Below are 16,671 nucleotides of genomic sequence, written 5' to 3'. Positions count from 1 at the left end.
TCCTACTACATCAGAGGGGTATACTACAAAGCAAACTCAACAGAGCCCGGCTCTCTTTTTTTGATCTGGTTCAACATAACACATACCCTCGCTCAGAGCTAACCGGTATCACGAAGGCAGTTATCAACCTCTTATGTTGAACGAGAGTTTCAGCTTCAGGCTCTGTGCGCGTCCCCATGAGAGGGGGCGTTTGGCCGTCATTTGACTCTGCTTCCGCACAGACTGGACTGATCTTGTGCCGCTAACTTTACACAAACGGACTGATTGTGAGCAGCTGAGTAAAACAAAAGTGTGTCGCCAACTTCATTCAAGAGAAAGAGTTTGTCAGTCTGAATTATTACAGCAGAAAACAGAGAGCCGAAAAAAACTATTACTGCAAATAGGCTAAGGAGAGTGGAATGCTGCCAGCATGGAAATTATTTATTTATCTTGCCGATCGTTCTCGCAGTGCGTAACGTGACATTATAAAACAATGAAACGTTGAACTCGGATTTAAACACTATACCATTTAGCCTAATATATATATAGGCTACTTTGCTATATTTATAGCACTACGCCTATAGTCCCACACTTAAGAATGTAATTTAAGTCTGACACTGTCTCAAAATGAATAGCCTATGGAAAATCATTTAGTTTTGGGCCACATCATAATGAATACAATTTTGATTTAGACTATTAGCCTTTTATTTGAATCTTACAAATACCAATAGGCCTACATTAAAAAACCTGTAGTCTGGACAAATATGAATCTAGGCTACTGTGAGAAGCTTAACCTGCGAGTCTGCAACGATGTCCGAACTGTGACAGCTGTCACCTGTCACGTCCCAACTGTAATCGCTACTTATGAAAAGAAAGCCCACAGTGAAATAATGTTGCAAACTGTGATTTTATAGAACGCTTTATTAAGAGCCAGTGTGTGTATATCGCCAGGTAAAATCATTTGAGAGGAGAGCATAGAGTGGCGCTGCATACAGTATAGGTGTGGGCTATTTTACATGTTCAATAACTGTATGCATGTGGCAAAAAGCCCCAGCGCGATGTTACAGTTCACTCTGCTGTAAGCCTAATGTCACGGCTTCGTTTCGTTCATTAACTTAGCCTACTGATCAATAAATTTAGATGTAACAGCTTCCTCAGTGAGAATGTAGCGCTCAGACAATATTGTCAGGTCCGCGGGATTTCTAAATGTGTGGTTTCCTTGAAGGGCAGCGCTCTATAAGAGCCGAATTTAAGCTCAAACTCTGAAACAAAAACTGGTCTGAGCAGGTTAGCCGTGCAGCCTCTGTTACCACGGTGATCTAGCCAGGTAGAAAGAGAGCCACCTTTCGTGATACTGAAAACTCTGGCTTTAGACCGCTTTAGACTCAACAGACCTCGCTCAGCCCTTAATCTCGCTTCGTAGTATACCCCTCTGATCACCACGTATAGTATGCAAATCTACATGTTGTTTTAAGCGGCTCTGACCCACAATCCACTGCAGCGGAAGTTACGCAACATTAAATCAAGGCTCAAACTGAGAATAGCCAGCCATGCAACGTATTTACAAGCAAAAAAGAGTCAGGTTCAGTACCCTGTGGATGGTTTCTTGATAAGATTTGTATCATTTTAAAATTGCATGCTTATTGCATAAGATAAATGAGTGGACTGCACTGAATAAGATGTGAGTGAAGTTTAACAGTTTGAAAACTGTGTCACTTAGAATTTTGACATACTGACCCATAAAAAGCTAGCCTGGTCCTACCAGACCATCGTACTTAATTTCATTTGTTTAGAAGGTCTGGAACTGTTCTATTGGCAAACGGTCACTTACTTGAAGGCGGGTGTCTGTTTAAGTTTAAAACTATTGGATCTGCCCAGTGCCACTCTGGATCTGCCAACCAATCGCATAACGTTTGGTCATGACGTATGTCATGAGCCGGCTTCTGACGGTGCGTTCCAGTTGTACTGGGAACTCGGAAATTTCCGACTTCACTACATAATGTAGTCTATGGATCTACCGGTACCTGGCAACTAAGTCACTGCATTGTTAGTTTAGGTATATTTGGTTGTTTCTATTTCTTGGTGAAAATAGAAGGCTATCAAAGTGACTAGTGGAACGAAGCCAGTGTGAGCTGTGATTTACAAGACTGGAGAAGACGGTACTCACTCTTCATTACATAGTAAGACATAAAAAAAGGCTTAGATGTAAGAGTCATCAGAACATGTCTTTAATGGAAAATATGTAGCAGCATTTCATTTTTAAAAAGTAAAATATAAATCTTGCATTTTGGTGATAGGGGAAACATTTTTAAAGATGTAGGCTTAAAAATTAAAAAGATAAATACAATCAACATTTTAGCTTCTTAAGCCTGGCTGGTTCACTTGTCCATTTCAGGTAGCCAAGCTACTTGGTCCCTAAGCAAAAACATGGCCATGTTTTGACCAATTAAAAATGGCAAGAGAAAAAAAAACCAACAACAACAAGAGCAACACTGGTTCATACACACCATGCAAAGCCCCTCTTTTATAGCAGCACACAGAGTCAAAATATGACCCTTGAGATAGTTTTTGGGCACTCTCACACACACACAAACACATGCACGCACGCACACAAAATCAAGTAGACTAAACATGTCCATTCCATATGGCCTCTGCATAGAAAAAAAAACTAAAAAAATAGGGCAACCACTTAATGTAGGTGTGGTTGTTAATTAATGCAAGAATTTGGGTGAAATGCTCCACAAAAAAATCTCCTCTTGGGGCGTCCTATGCCGCGTTGTCTGTTCACCCAAACTGGAGGGTTGAAGGGGTAAGATTCCTGTGGGGATATGGACGCTCACTGTGTGTCAGCATTTGGCCCCCAATTCTTACAAAGCCAGTGTGCGCGCCCAACAGAGAGAGATTTTAAAAAAAGCATCCCAATCCAAGTAATCGATACAAAAAACAAAAATATTAAATATTGTTTCCCCCATTAAAATCCATACTGGTACTGCAGAGGCGTCACTGTTGAGGGCCAACATGTGGGTGTTTGGTTTTCCTTCCTCTTACAGCGAGAAGGTTAAAAACACAATTAAGAGTTTTGTTGTGGTCTGGTCAGTTTCAGTGTTGCGTCACTACTGTGGAAGGAGCCGTTGTGGTCTGATCTTGAGCACTGTGGCGTCCACTCGCACTAGTTCCTCTGTCTTCTCACTGCTCAGCGGGGGGGTGAGCACGCCTGACGGGACAGGACAGCTGCGGTGATGCTCCAAGTCCAAATCCTGGTAAGAGTTGGCCTTTTCCTGCACACACAGGACACATACAAACATGAATGTACTGTCAAAGAAAGAGAGGAAGGGGGGTCTTTGTGCTTTCTTTATTGCAGATATTGAGACACGCAATATTTTCTGTATTATTTACACACATAACTTGTGGAAATGTGGAACGTCAAGTAGGGATGTCCATGGTTAACCGTTAAGAAGATCTTTAACCGGTTAATACTAAAGGTTAAACGGTTAATTTTTTTTTAATAATCTTAATTTCTCTGAAATCCGGACTCTTATTTTGATATCGCTAAACCGGATGTAAGAATGCCAACTGTCGGTAAAGAATGAAACGAGTAGTGTAGGCTACGCTCAACTTTATAATAGGTCCATAGTACGCTCCCAGTCACAATTTATGGTCACAACACTCCCGTGTCATATGTTTGTATAATTTAATTAACAGCGTGGGCTCCCGCTAGCTTAACATAGCGCTAGCATTAGCCTTCTTGAGGTGGATGCTGTCCTGCATCTATCACTGTCTCAGTCAGTGCGTTTACATGCAGACTCATAATCGGGTAACTAAACGAATAAGACTTCAACAGGACTTTTAAACTGCATGTAAACACCTTTATCCGATCTACTTCGCACACAAATCGGCACGATAACGGACAAGAGATGTCGGATAAGAACACCTAGATAAGTCGTTCGTTGTCGGCATTCTCTCTGCATGTAAACAGGGATCGGACATCTCATATCGGACTTCTCGTTCTGTGCTTGTGTGCCTGCGCGTAATAGGCTACACCATGGGTTGTTGCCGGAAGAGAACCGGACGTGGCTCTTTCAACACTTGTTGAAAGCATGGTTGAAAGGGCTACAGCGCCACCTAGCATAGTGGAGACAGCCATGCATTGGACATTTATCCGATATCTTAAAGGCCATGTATACTCAGACAAGTGACACGGTCCGTTCGAGTGTCTAGTTCGATATATGTGATAATCTAATCTAGTTGTGCCATGGAAACGCACTGAGTGAGTGTGTGTGAGGGAGTGACAGACAGACAGACAGACAGGCAGTGAGTGCCCCTGCACAGACACAGAGAGGTCTGCCATGATTGTGTGCCAGGATCAATAGCGAAAATCCGTCATAAACAAAAGCGTTAAGTATCGTTATGCAGTACTGATAACATCGGAGCTTATCAATATTACGGTCTTTCAAAATGTTGCCCCGTGCTCAGCACTACTTAGCACCGGGTTTCGGTAGGCTACCCATCCCCTAAGCCTGTGTGTGTGTGTGTGTGTGTGTGTGTGTAAATGTCCCGGCCTTTTCAGTCACTTATTTCACTTTCTGCTCCTACAGTCGCATACTAGACCTCTTCTCATAACAGACAAGGTGCCGTGTGAATGTCAAAATGTAGGCATTTAAATTGGCTACTGGTCGTGGTCCCTGAATTGTTTTTAAATTAATATGCAGGTCCTTGGAACAAAAAAAGGTCGGAAGCCCTGCTATAATGCTTCATGTATTTCACTATAAATACGCTACATTAAATCTTAACGGTTAATAACCGTTAATTCTGGTGGTTAACCGGTTAAAGAAAAAAATTCTAAATGGCCATCCCTAACGTCAAGTGTTTAGACAATGGTGATTTAGTTCAGTTATGTTAGAAAGTTCTAGGTCCAGGGCTCCGGTGGCGTAGTGGATAGAGCGTGTACCATATTAGCTCCGACCTTCTTTGCAGTGGTCACAGGTTCAATTCCGACCCGTGGACCTTTATTGCAGGTCATCCCCCTCTCTCTCTGTCTCCCCATTTCAACTCTGTGCTGTCTAATAAAGCTTGAAAATGGCAAAACAATTATATTAAAAAAAATAAAGTTCATCCATCAGCTGATGTAGCATTTTCAATATAGCAGGATGAGATGTGGGGGTTGAAGCTTTTTCAGCGGCCTATTTAACAGTGATTTATCTATACTTCAAGTCGTAAGCTAAAATCACGAGTAAAAGGAGGTGTCTTAAGTTGCTGGAGAAATGCCCCCACACACATTTCTCATTTTACACGTTTATTTATCACTGAAGTTGTCTCGTCATTCCAAAAGGTTGACTCACCAGCCATGTCAGGTAGGGCCCGTGGTTCTGGATGTTGTGCATGTCGTCTGCGGGGATTCCTGTGAAGGTTTTCATAGGCGAGCCGCCCACCTCCTGCAGCGCCTTGGCAAACGGCACCATCCACCTCACACACTGCTCTACCTCCACCCTCTTCAAAGCTGCATGGACACACACACACACACACACAACACAACCAGGGTTACACCAGGCGCAATGTTAATATTAGAGTGCTAGAATGTAATGGGGTAGGACTAGATAAGTTGTTACTTCCTCTTACCCCCTTTCGAGCATGTAGAAAGTGTGTCTTTTTTTGTTTGTTTTTTATTTATTCATCTATTACTATATTTATTTTTTAAATGCTATTGCTTGCATGTTTGAAATAGGGCTGCAACTAACGATTATTTTGATAATCGATTAATCTGTCGATTATTTTCTCGATTATTAATAGATTCGTGTTTTGCCCCGTAAAATGTCAGAAAATTGTGAATTTTTTTTATCAATTTTCCAAAGCCCATGTTGACTTCCTCAAATGTATTTGTATGTCCAAAACACAAAGATATTTCAGTTTACTGTCATAATAGGATAGGATTAAAGAAACCAGAAAATATTCACATTTGAGAAGCTGAAATCAGAGAATTCGATTGAAACGATTAATCGATTATCAAAATAGTTGGCGATTATTTTAATAATCGATTAATACTCGATTCGTCGATTAATCGTTGCAGCTCTAGTTCGAAATAAAGATAATCAATCAATCAATTATACAGTGTCTGCTGAAGAGTACATCTACAATTAAGATGATTTTTATTTACCGGAGACGTTTTCCACCAGTTCCAGAGAGGAGAAGTGAAACAGGGCTGAAGCAGCGAGGAGTCCATTGGAGAACTCCAGACAACGCATGTCCAGCATACACAGGTCCAACAACTAGACAAACACAAGAGGGAAAGACAGCTGGAATTAACATCAGAGCATTACTCAAAAGAATAGTGCAAAGGAAGTCCTTACAAGAAAAGACAAGAGCAGGAGTTAAGATCAAGTACTCCTAGTAAACCACAATGTCAATACATTTGGGAATGAAGAGTTCCAGTTGGTGTTTACTGGATTTGACACGGTCAATTTGGTTTTAATCCCGATGAAGGTTTTTTTTACTGGGAGTTTTTTCTCAGCCGAGCTAAGGGTGTAAGGGCACTCGGTGGGCTTTACATTCCATACTGTATGGAATGTAAAGCCCACCGAGGCAAATGTCTATTTGTGACATTGGGCTATACAAATAAAACTGATTTGATTTGATTTTGATTTAAAAGCTCAACTGGTTAGAATGAATAATCCAGAGATTTTACAAGAGACGACCGCATGCACCGACTACCATGGCTGCCTTTAAAAACCTAACCCATGCATCTGGCCCACTTCAGGATGAAGTTCTCAGTTGAACGTTGGGGTGAAATACTGTTTTGTAAACACCTATTAAATGACTAAAGCTGTGATTATACTGAAATATTACAGGAGGCAATACCAACTACTCAGCGTTCAGTTAATGTACGGACAGGACTGCGAGGCTCTGCGACTCATTCGAGGAAATTGAGAGCCCCGCGAACGTTTCAAGTAGGGATGTGAACAATGTGTCGACTCAACGGTCGATTCTCGACTCGTGCTCTAAACGACTCTAAAAATAGAAATCGATAAATCGTTTTTCAAAATAAAATTTTTTTTTTACTTATTTTTAGGTTTACATTTTTTACATAGCCTACAAACTTCTTCAATGTCCTTTAAAAACAGTGTAACCCATTTCTGTTTTCAAAATAACCTATTAAAAATGATCAAAATACAATAAATCCTTGTCTTTTTTTTCAAATGGGAGAGCGGTGTAGCGGAAGTGACTGCTACTGCTAGCTTTTTGCACACGTTACACTAACGGTCACTTCTGCTACACCGCTACGTCTCCCAAGAGCGATCTCTTCTTCTGTCCTTTCATGACAATGGCATCTTCACTTAAAAGTCCGGTGTGGGATAGTTTCCTAAAGATTGATGACAGAACAGTTCAGTGTAAAATATGTCTCATCAAGTTTGCTTACCATTCGTCCACAACCGTGATGTTGAATCACCTGTCAAAGAGGCATCCCAAGCCTTCCAGCCGGCAAGGCAGCATCGCGGACTTTACGGTGAGATCCGGTCACTGTGATAGCCGCCGGGCTGAAAGAATCAGCGAGTTGACAGCTAAGATGATAGCCGGAGATATGCTGCCCATGAGCGTAGTAGAGGGGACGGGATTCCGCGATCTGATTGCATTTCTCGAGCCAGCCTACACAGTGCCATGTCGCCAAACGATGACTGTGAGGCTGGAGAAAATGTATCGTGAAGCAGCAGCCTCCCTCCGCGCGATCCTGTCCTCAGCCGATAAAGTGGCGATCACCACTGATGCCTGGACAGCTTTGACGACTGAGTCATACGTGACGGTAACCGTTCACTTTTTCACCGACTGGGTTCTGCAGAGTGCGATCCTCCAGACCCGCTCAATGCCAGAGAGGCACACTGCTGAGAACATGGCTCACGTCCTGCAAGCCGCCGTTGACAACTGGGGCATAGCCGGTAAAGTGGCAGCCTGCGTGCACGACAACGCGTCCAACATTCTGCTGGCAAACTCCCGTTATCTGGAGTGGGAATCACACAGATGCTTTGCCCACACGCTGCAGCTGGCAATCAACGACGGCTTCAAATTGGGATCTGTTAGTACCGTTGTCGGGGGTGCAAGTCGCCTTGTGTCCCATTTTCACCACAGCACAGTGGCAACCGAAGCTTTAAAGGGAAAGCAGGCCGAACAAAATCTGCCCCCGCACCGCCTGATCCAGCACGTAAAAACGAGGTGGAATTCCATCTATGACATGTTCGACCGCCTACTGGAGCAGCGCTGGGCTGTAGCAGCAGTCTTATCCGACCGGGACTTCACCAAGCTGTCAGATGCGCGAACCCTCGAGCTGGCAGACGCAAGCTGGCACGTCATGGAAGAACTGTTGCCTGTGCTGAAGTCACTTAAATGTGCCACAACTGCCCTGTGCGGGGAAACAGAGCTGTCCATTTCCATGGTGCACCCAATTACAGCCACTTTGCTCTCCCGTTACCTGAGGCCGACAGAAGGCGAGTCACCAAAAGTGAGGGAATTCAAAGGGAAGGTAGCAGAGTCTCTCTCCTCTCGCATAGAGCCTGACAACACGGACACAGCGCAGAAAGCGGCCTTGGTCGCATCGTTCTTGGATCCGCGAAACAAAAACCTCCGGTTTACAACCGACGAAGTCAGAGCAGCTGTCCACACAAAAGTTGGCGATATGCTGTCCAATCTCCCGGCCCCACCAGCAGATCATCAGGAGGAGCAGGCTGTCGCACCGATCCCCGAAAAAAGAGCCAAACATGCTGATGCCATGCTGGCCTTTTTCGGAGACGAGTACTTCACCGAGGAGCCAGCTACAACTGCTCGGTCAGAATTGGAGCGATACCTGTGCGAAGATAGCATCTCCCCCACACAAGACCCTGCTCTCTGGTGGAAACTTCACGAGAGCAAGTACAAGAGGCTGTCCCGCTTGGCAAAGCACTACCTCTGCATCCCTGCCACATCCGTGCCTGCAGAGAGGGTTTTCTCCGATGCGGGCTTGATCGTCAACAGGCTACGCTCTCGCCTCCTCCCATCTCACGTGGACATGTTAATCTTTCTAAATAAGAACAAGTCCATTGTTAAATAGAAATGTTAGGCTATGATTTTTCACTCGCTGCTATGCATTTTTTCTTTTGTTAGCCAATATGTTTTAGGCTTTGGCCCAGCCTACATTGGAATAGCAGACCGGAGTTATTTTAGCCTATAGGCCTTTTTCTTAAAGTTTTCAAATCCCAGTTTGTGATATTATAGTTAAATGTGATGTGCTATGTGCCAATTTGGCTTTCGCCTAATGTTTGTATAATTAATTCGGCGCCATGCCAATTTATCAAAAGGTTTTCGTATCAGACTTTCGTTGTTTAGCCTCTTTTTTTGTTTATTAAAATGCATAATATAGCCAACAAAATAGCCTAGTAGAGCAAGGTTATATTATATAGCACCTATTATTATTATTATGACCTACTAATTATTTATTGGAGTGTAGGCCAATTTAGCCTAATTATAGGCTATTGTTTTATTCAGTTAATTCTGCCGTATGAAATTTTGTAATAGCCTCGATAGGCATAGGCCAACTGTTATTTAAGCTACTGTTTGACAATTGTGTAGGCCTTTAATTTTTAATAAACACACTTTGACTTTGAAAATCCTCTAATTTTTATTATCAGAGTTTTGGTGCAACATTTTAATTCTAAACAGCGTTTGATCGAAGTTGTTCTTACTTACCTCCATTGTTCATAATATTACTGCAGCACGCACAGCCGATGAATCAACGGCGGGAACTTTCCCAGATCGCAAAACAATGCCGTTGCCTATCTTGCTCGAAAATATAAAATATGTATTTACTGTGCGGAATCTCAATCAGTGACAGCACCATGCAGACAGGAGTGCGCACCCAGGTGCACCTTCTCAAGTATTGCAAAAATACCTCTGCCAAAATACACCAAAACATGAATTTTCGTTTACAAATATTTATTTAAAAACGAAAATATCTGTTTTAGTGTGTTAAATTAAATGGTTTTATGTCTGACTTTCTGACAATTTCGTTGCAAAGAGGAGGCGCGCACCATCAACTGCCGATCCTAATTAAAACAACGCCGACACATTTTGCCTGGGAATTGACAGGTTCACAATCCTGCTCTATGCTCTGTGATATTTTGTTTATCATAATTTTTTAACTTCTAAGAATCAACTTAACTTCATAAAAAAAATGCATTATTGGTGTGCCCCTGATGGCAACATTTGAAATATGACGGGTGGGCCAACTGGGCCGCTCTCTTAAAGGAATGCGCAGATCATTTGAACTCTTCAACTGCTGCAGCCGCGGCCCGAAAAAAAGAGAAGAAATCGATCGATTTTTCGATTTATGCCTCCGACACGTCGACTCACAGTAAACGAGTCGTTTAACATCCCTAGTTTCAAGACAGCTTAGAGACTCCCTCGCGAATGCTGTCTCCAACTTGTCGCAAACAGTCGCAACCCAGTGAGATACGGCCTTAAGGATTCAGCTTTGTCCAATGTTGTTTAAACACAGTTATATTGATAGGGATATAGATCAAAGACAACTAGTCTAATGTTGATAGGTGGACGGGTTCCCCATCTACAAGTGAATGTATCTGAAGACAAACTCAGACTCATTTCACTGCTTACAACTACTAAAATGGCGGACGTGTTAAAATTCCATTTCAAATTGCCAAAGCACCATATAACAATGATACTAAATAAAGCAATAAAGAAAACTCCACGTACCTCTGCGATCTGTGTGAAGGTAGCCTGGGGATACCTGGGGATGAGCAGCTCCTCCGTCTCCTTCAGGTAAGCCACCTGCATGTAAACGTTGAGCCAGGAGATGGGAGTCTCTGGGTTCAGAATCCAGTTCAGCTCCTGTGGGACAACACGGGGCAGAGAGGTAAGACACACTGACCAAAACAGTACTACTAGCACTACTACTAAAAAGGCCATTTAAATAGAAAAAGAGTCAAGGTTTTCCCAAGGTTCCAGCAATTCCATTTGACAGACATGCATTTCCAAAATGGAGTGCAGGGTCAGAGGTTCGATCCCCCGCCTACCCACAACATGTCGAAGTGTCCCTGGGCAAGACACTGAACCCCAAATTGCTCCCGAAGGTTCAGAGAGCACCTTGCATGGCAGCTACTGCCATCGGTGTATGAGTGTGTGTATGAATGGATGAATGTGGTAAGAAATGTAAAGTGCTTTGGGGCTGAGAAAATCGGCTAAAAAAGCGCTATATATGTCAAGTCCATTTACCATTTACCAAAATCATGTAATAAAAGAAAATTAACTGTCATTGTCTGGGTACAAAAAGAGACTACGAAAGGCTCTTCAGTCAAAAGCAATTAGTTTGAAAGGAGAATGACCCTGTTCATATGTTCAAAATGAATGTATTTTATATCGTTTATGTGTGAACTACAACTAAGCTTAAGTGTAGAGGTGCTGTCCTGTTCACCATTAGTACCACAGGTAACTAAAAATCACAAAAAGATCCCAACCATTTCCATACCAAGTTCTACTAAAACTCTACACTGTTAAGGCCGTTTCACAAGGTAGGCGACATTCCGCTCGCTCTGTCGCCTGGCACCGCGGCTTCACTTTGCGCTCCCCGTGTGAAGTGACGGGCGGAGGAGCGCGATTGTGATTTTTCAACCAGCGTGAGAAAAAGATAAGAAGTTCTCAACTTTTCAAACGGAGCGCGCGCAGGCGTTCGACGAGCACGGAAGCGACAGTTCCACGGGAGTGCGCCCGCTTGTCGTGCCGCCTGACAGAACGCAGCGCCTTCTCCCTGCCCGCTCGCCTCTCCATTGTGAATGCATTGTCAGGGGCGACAAGCGCGTTCCGTGTTAAACGCCCTTTACTCTGATGTGTCATTGATGGTAGAGTAGTGTGTGTGTGTGTTCTGTACCTTCATAATAATGATTTCCATACTGAGAATCTCGTCTTCAGTGCAGGCCTCGTCAGTTACATAGGCAAACTGGTGGACCTTGGGAGGATACATCTCCTGGGAGAAGAGAACAAGAACATTGTACCAGCATTAGAACAACCATCTCATGACATTCACTCATCCAAAGTTAACTAGAAATAACTATTGTCTACTTAAGCAGGGAGTTTAGATCAGCCCACTATTGTTACCTCGACTTTGGCAGCGATGAAGAGACATGTGATGCCTATGAGCTGCAGCGTGGACTTGAAGACGTTTCTCTGTGTGCCCATGAAGCGATCAAAGTAGTCCTGGGCCAGGTGGTAAGTCTCCCTGTGCAGCTTGTACACCTCACACACCTAAAAACACAAATACAGATCGATCAGTGCCCTGCTGTGGCGTCCAATGATTCTAAAGCATGTGCACGCTGGTCCTGTGCTGGTGTGAGTGGACATCCAACAGAATCCAGATGTCCACATTAATAAACATGTGATCATCATGAGAAGCTTGTCTAAAAGGAGAGTATTTGCAGATTAGTGTTTTCCCTGTTTGATATTTCTCTGCTGTGATGCTTCAAAGCTAACAAACTCTTCCTTTACAGTAAAGAAGGTGGCAAGGTTAGGTTTTTTAGTAACGCCCCTTTCTTGCCCACAGGTTAACATATCAAGTTGATATAACCCCTGCGTTATACCCGTAATCCATGACCTTGGGTTTAGGTTGTCAAGCCAGCTAAGGCAAAGAGAGCCAGGCTCTGTTGAGCTTGCTTCATAGTAAAGCCCTCTGGTCTGTGACTGACATCAGTTAAAAGGCATACTAAGTCTTTGTAATCCAAACACTTTGTGTCAAAATAAGTGAATATTGGGGTGATTGTGGTGTGGTAAGAGCACCCCCCAATGTTTTGCTACTCACTTTAAATAACAACAAACCTTCTGTAACATGGCAGAGTATGCATTTTCTAAAGTTTTTGACTAATATAGGTGAAATGTGTACTGCCCTACAAAAGGAAGAAGGCAGTAACTCCCCAGAGTTCCGAACTGAGAAAAATGACTTAAAGTTTTCCTCTTGTCTTGGTTTGAAACACAGTTTATGGCTGTGAGGTTCCTGGTTTGTGCAACTACACACGGAACACGTTCTTTTTTCATAACCAGAAAATGACAGCACCTTAACTGCAGCAAGGGAAAGCCTATTGTCGTCCTAACCTCAAATAGTTATTTATACAGTTGTAAAAATGAACATGATGTTCTGTAGATGCAAGCATTTGAACTCCTATGCTGCCATTACCTAAGCGGCCATTTTAAATCACAATATGCAAGTCCAGCAGATAGGTAATACATTCAGCCTCAACTTTTCCCCTACACATACAGCTGAAAGAATCAAAATGCAAGTCATGCTATGCTTTGCTTAGCATGGTGTTAAAGTGCTCAATAAGACAACATGCTACATACCTCCATGAGCCAGTCCAGGAGAACTGCCCTCATCTTGGGCTGCAGGTGAGGATGCTTCTCCATCATGTTGACGTCCCTGGTGTAGACCTTGTCCTTCTCCAACATGTTGTTCCACACCACATCCTTACTGGCCCAGCTGACAGACAAACCAAACATGGACACAATGGTTACTTCACTATTGCAGGACTTGCATTTAAAGAGTATTAAAAGTATTCCTTGGACGGACACATAAGCCATAAGTTTAACAGCTAATACAGAGTGAACACTTCTCCATACAGTTCCTACCAGGCTGTACTTAAAGCTCCGATTAGGGATGAGGCAGTGACTCAAAAAAGGTGACTAGCTGCAACCAATGCTGTAACATTTGAATTGAATTTGAAAGCCGTCCGTAGGTGCTTTGACACAACAGCAGCCGGCTGTAGCTTCTAACCTGAAAAAAGACTCAAGAACACAGTACTCACCACAGCACAGGAAGCGGGGCGCAATGCACGGGGGTTACAAATATGTTGTTGAAGTTGTAGTGGGGGAAGCCTGCACTGGGTTGGTCCTCCTCCTGATCAGGTGTGGGGATCCACCTGTGTGGACTGGTGTAAGCAGCGTCAGGACTCCAGGACTGCTAGACAGGAGACAACAGAGAGAGAGAGAGGACATGAGGAAGATGGTAAATGGACGCCACTTATATAGCGCTATTCCCTGTTTTTTTACAGACTCAAAGCGCTTTACATTGTTTTGTATACATTCACACAATCACACACACATTCATACACCGATAGCAGCAGCTACCACGCAGGGTGCAAGTTAACTATCGGGAGCAATTCGGGGTTCAATGTCTTTCCCAAGGACACTTCGACATGTGGCAGGGAGGCGGGGGATCGAACCACCGACCCTGCAGTCCAGTGGCCGACCGCCCCCTACCCTCTTTGCCACAGATGCCAAGATGTTCGAAACGTCTTGTGGTAGGGCACACTGTTTAATTGACAGACCGCACACAAATTACAGGCTGAAAAGGGGAAAATAGACACAACCTCCTTAAATAGTCTGAAGTACTGGTTAAGGAGGTGACAGAACTACCAAGATGTGCTTCTGGAATGATCAACCAAGCTTATATAGCAGCAGTGTTGAATGTGTTACTGACCAAGTGGTCAGACCCAGCGTCTCATCAGAGAGAAGACATATACCGCTCTTATCTCTCGCAGACTTTTACTAAAGGCTCCTGATATTCCCTACATGTAGGAATTACAAAAAAAAAAGTACGTGCCGGGGTGCCAAATGTGTTATCAGTATGGTTGGGGTTTCCCTTTTATTGAATACTGCGAAGCTTTCAAAACCTAGTCCCCCCCCCCCCCCCCCCCCGTGAGAGCATGAAATTCCTCTCAAATCAAAGCTGGGGGTGTCCAAGTTTTTTCAGTTAGGAGGGTGAGGAAGTTTTATTGCTATTGAAATGGATGGAGCCCTATTGGCTGTGGCTTCAGTGTCAGTTAACCGTAAACTCTCCTAACCGACAGTTAACATTAAAAAACATGGAGAGCACCAGCTTTGATTTGAGAGGAATTTCAAGCTCTCGCAGACTAAAAACCTTCATTATTGAAAACAACACCTTATGAAAAGACAACGATGGAACCCGGACAGGCCGGTTCTGTAGTTTTGTGATAACTACACGTAGAGAAGGAGCAAGTCCAAGACAGATGAGGGCAATGAAGCTCTGATACACTGCTGTTTGTAACGCCAGCCGAGGCTCTGATGAGGGAAATATAGCAGCCGATTTGCATTGAACAACACGGACCAAGTGGTCAGCCTCAGTGTCTGGGTTGACTGAGACAGGGGAGGGGGGGCACATGGTTGGATACTAGGCTTACCTCACGGTCACGCTGCTTCTTCTTGGTCATCTCAGCCACCTCGTCGTCCACATCTTGTAAATGCTGAGAATTGAAGATGGGAAAATTAGATTATTTCATACGCATTTGAGTTCACAAAAAGCACAGAGGTGATCAGATCAATTTCCGCCCACGATTTGTGAAAGGTAAAAAATTCCTGTTAAAAAGGGGCGTGAAAAGAAAGTGTAGTACAAAAACCCTGATAAATGCATGTTTATAATACAGTTCAATCAGCCACAGGACTCCATTATTTGCCAGCAGTTGTGAATGTGTGCGACCACAGTGTTATATGTTGGCTATTCAATGAGCTAAGCCATGTGTATCCTAGCTACAGCTCAAAATAGGCCACTTATAAGCTCGTCTGCGAGCCTTATAGACTACTTACAATAGCAACATCTGCCTTCCTCTTTCTCGGTCGTACTGGGTTTTCTTTAGGCGCCTCGGGAGCAACAGACTTGGGTTCTGTCTCTTCCCTGGAACAACACAGAACAAAAGACGTGGCGTCAAATCTCCAGAGTCGACATGAAACATTTTGACAGGCTTTCGATAGACCTTATGTTATGTGGATACAGTCAAAATAAGCTCCCATAGCAACAAGCTAACTAGCCGGATGGCTAAAGCTCCATCCAGTCAACTTTTCTTTCTGTCGTCACACACTTTGATTGACGCGCTTAAAAAAGTGCCGTGTCTTCAACAAATGTCAAACTTACCGTTGTCCTCGCATTATACTCAGACTGGTTGGGGTCTGTTTTGAAGTAAACCTGTCAATGAGAAATATTAATAGTTTTATTTTGAGATTTAAGACAAGAGTATCTCACTCCCAACCCCCACTCTCAACTCCCTCCTTTTGACAAAGACTAGCGCGGGGAAATAGAAGCGGTATGCAATGTTACAAGTCGCCAAAAAGTCCCATACAATGCAAATACAGTCCCCAACTAAGCCGGGGACAAACCAAAGACACCACACGAGCTGCTTATCATAGACGTTTTGATTATTTTTAATGGGAAACTGACTATTTATCCGACTAAACTAGGACAGCTGGCCTGCAACATAATGGCCCAGCGACAGGCGCAGCCAGGGCGCCTATTTTGTCAATTCACCATTTAACACCGAACACACAGATTAAATACGCTAAATATAACAATGCATACAAGCTCAAATGTTTCTTTACTTATTTCGTTCAGACTTGTCGTGGTATTAGTCGCGTTTTAAAACAGCTTAGCTTAGAAATTGGCGGCCGAAACTAGCTCAACTAACTCGATGCACTGATAAAGTTTGCACTCACCTCAAGATGTATTCCCTTGAAGTTCACTTGTATCCACGTATTAAAGAAACAATAAATTAGTATTGTATTAAAGTTCAGCGCCTATATTCCAGACTCGAAGGTACTCGGCGTGTCTGGTGAGTGAGTAAGCGGCTGTGTGTGTGTGTCCAGGCCGGGCTCGTTACTCTGAGCTCG

General features: G+C 43.5%; 1 protein-coding gene across 2 annotated transcripts; it reads right to left on the bottom strand.

Annotated features, from left to right (window-relative positions):
- Positions 1-2,284: 2,284 nt before the first annotated feature.
- ccne1 (cyclin E1) lies at positions 2,285-16,636 on the bottom strand. 2 transcript variants are annotated; one of them, XM_080027062.1, is made up of 12 exons: positions 16,498-16,636; positions 15,923-15,973; positions 15,598-15,685; positions 15,195-15,257; positions 13,800-13,954; positions 13,339-13,474; positions 12,106-12,252; positions 11,879-11,974; positions 10,708-10,842; positions 6,131-6,242; positions 5,319-5,476; positions 2,285-3,257 (listed from the first exon to the last, which is right to left on the bottom strand). In XM_080027062.1, the coding sequence occupies exons 2-12, from the start codon at positions 15,934-15,936 to the stop codon at positions 3,093-3,095; spliced, it is 1,269 nt and encodes a 422-aa protein (XP_079883188.1). In that variant the 5' UTR covers positions 15,937-15,973; positions 16,498-16,636; the 3' UTR covers positions 2,285-3,092. The 2 variants fall into 2 exon arrangements, with proteins under 2 accessions (XP_079883188.1, XP_079883189.1); XM_080027063.1 differs by having other exon boundaries at positions 13,800-13,951.
- Positions 16,637-16,671: the final 35 nt, after the last annotated feature.

Source organism: Ammodytes marinus, assembly GCF_949987685.1.
Source record: "Ammodytes marinus genome assembly, chromosome: 1".
Lineage (NCBI taxonomy): Eukaryota > Metazoa > Chordata > Actinopteri > Uranoscopiformes > Ammodytidae > Ammodytes > Ammodytes marinus.
This window is presented reverse-complemented; position numbering and strand designations above follow the sequence as displayed.

What these genes read in the sequence shown, in the direction of transcription:
- ccne1 (XM_080027062.1), bottom strand. An exon ending in TGGAAATCATTATTATGAAG is followed by an intron (nt 10,843 to 11,878) that starts GTACAGAACACA and finishes GTTGTCCCACAG; the next exon opens with GAGCTGAACTGGATTCTGAA. An exon ending in GGCCCTACCTGACATGGCTG is followed by an intron (nt 3,258 to 5,318) that starts GTGAGTCAACCT and finishes CTGTGTGTGCAG; the next exon opens with GAAAAGGCCAACTCTTACCA.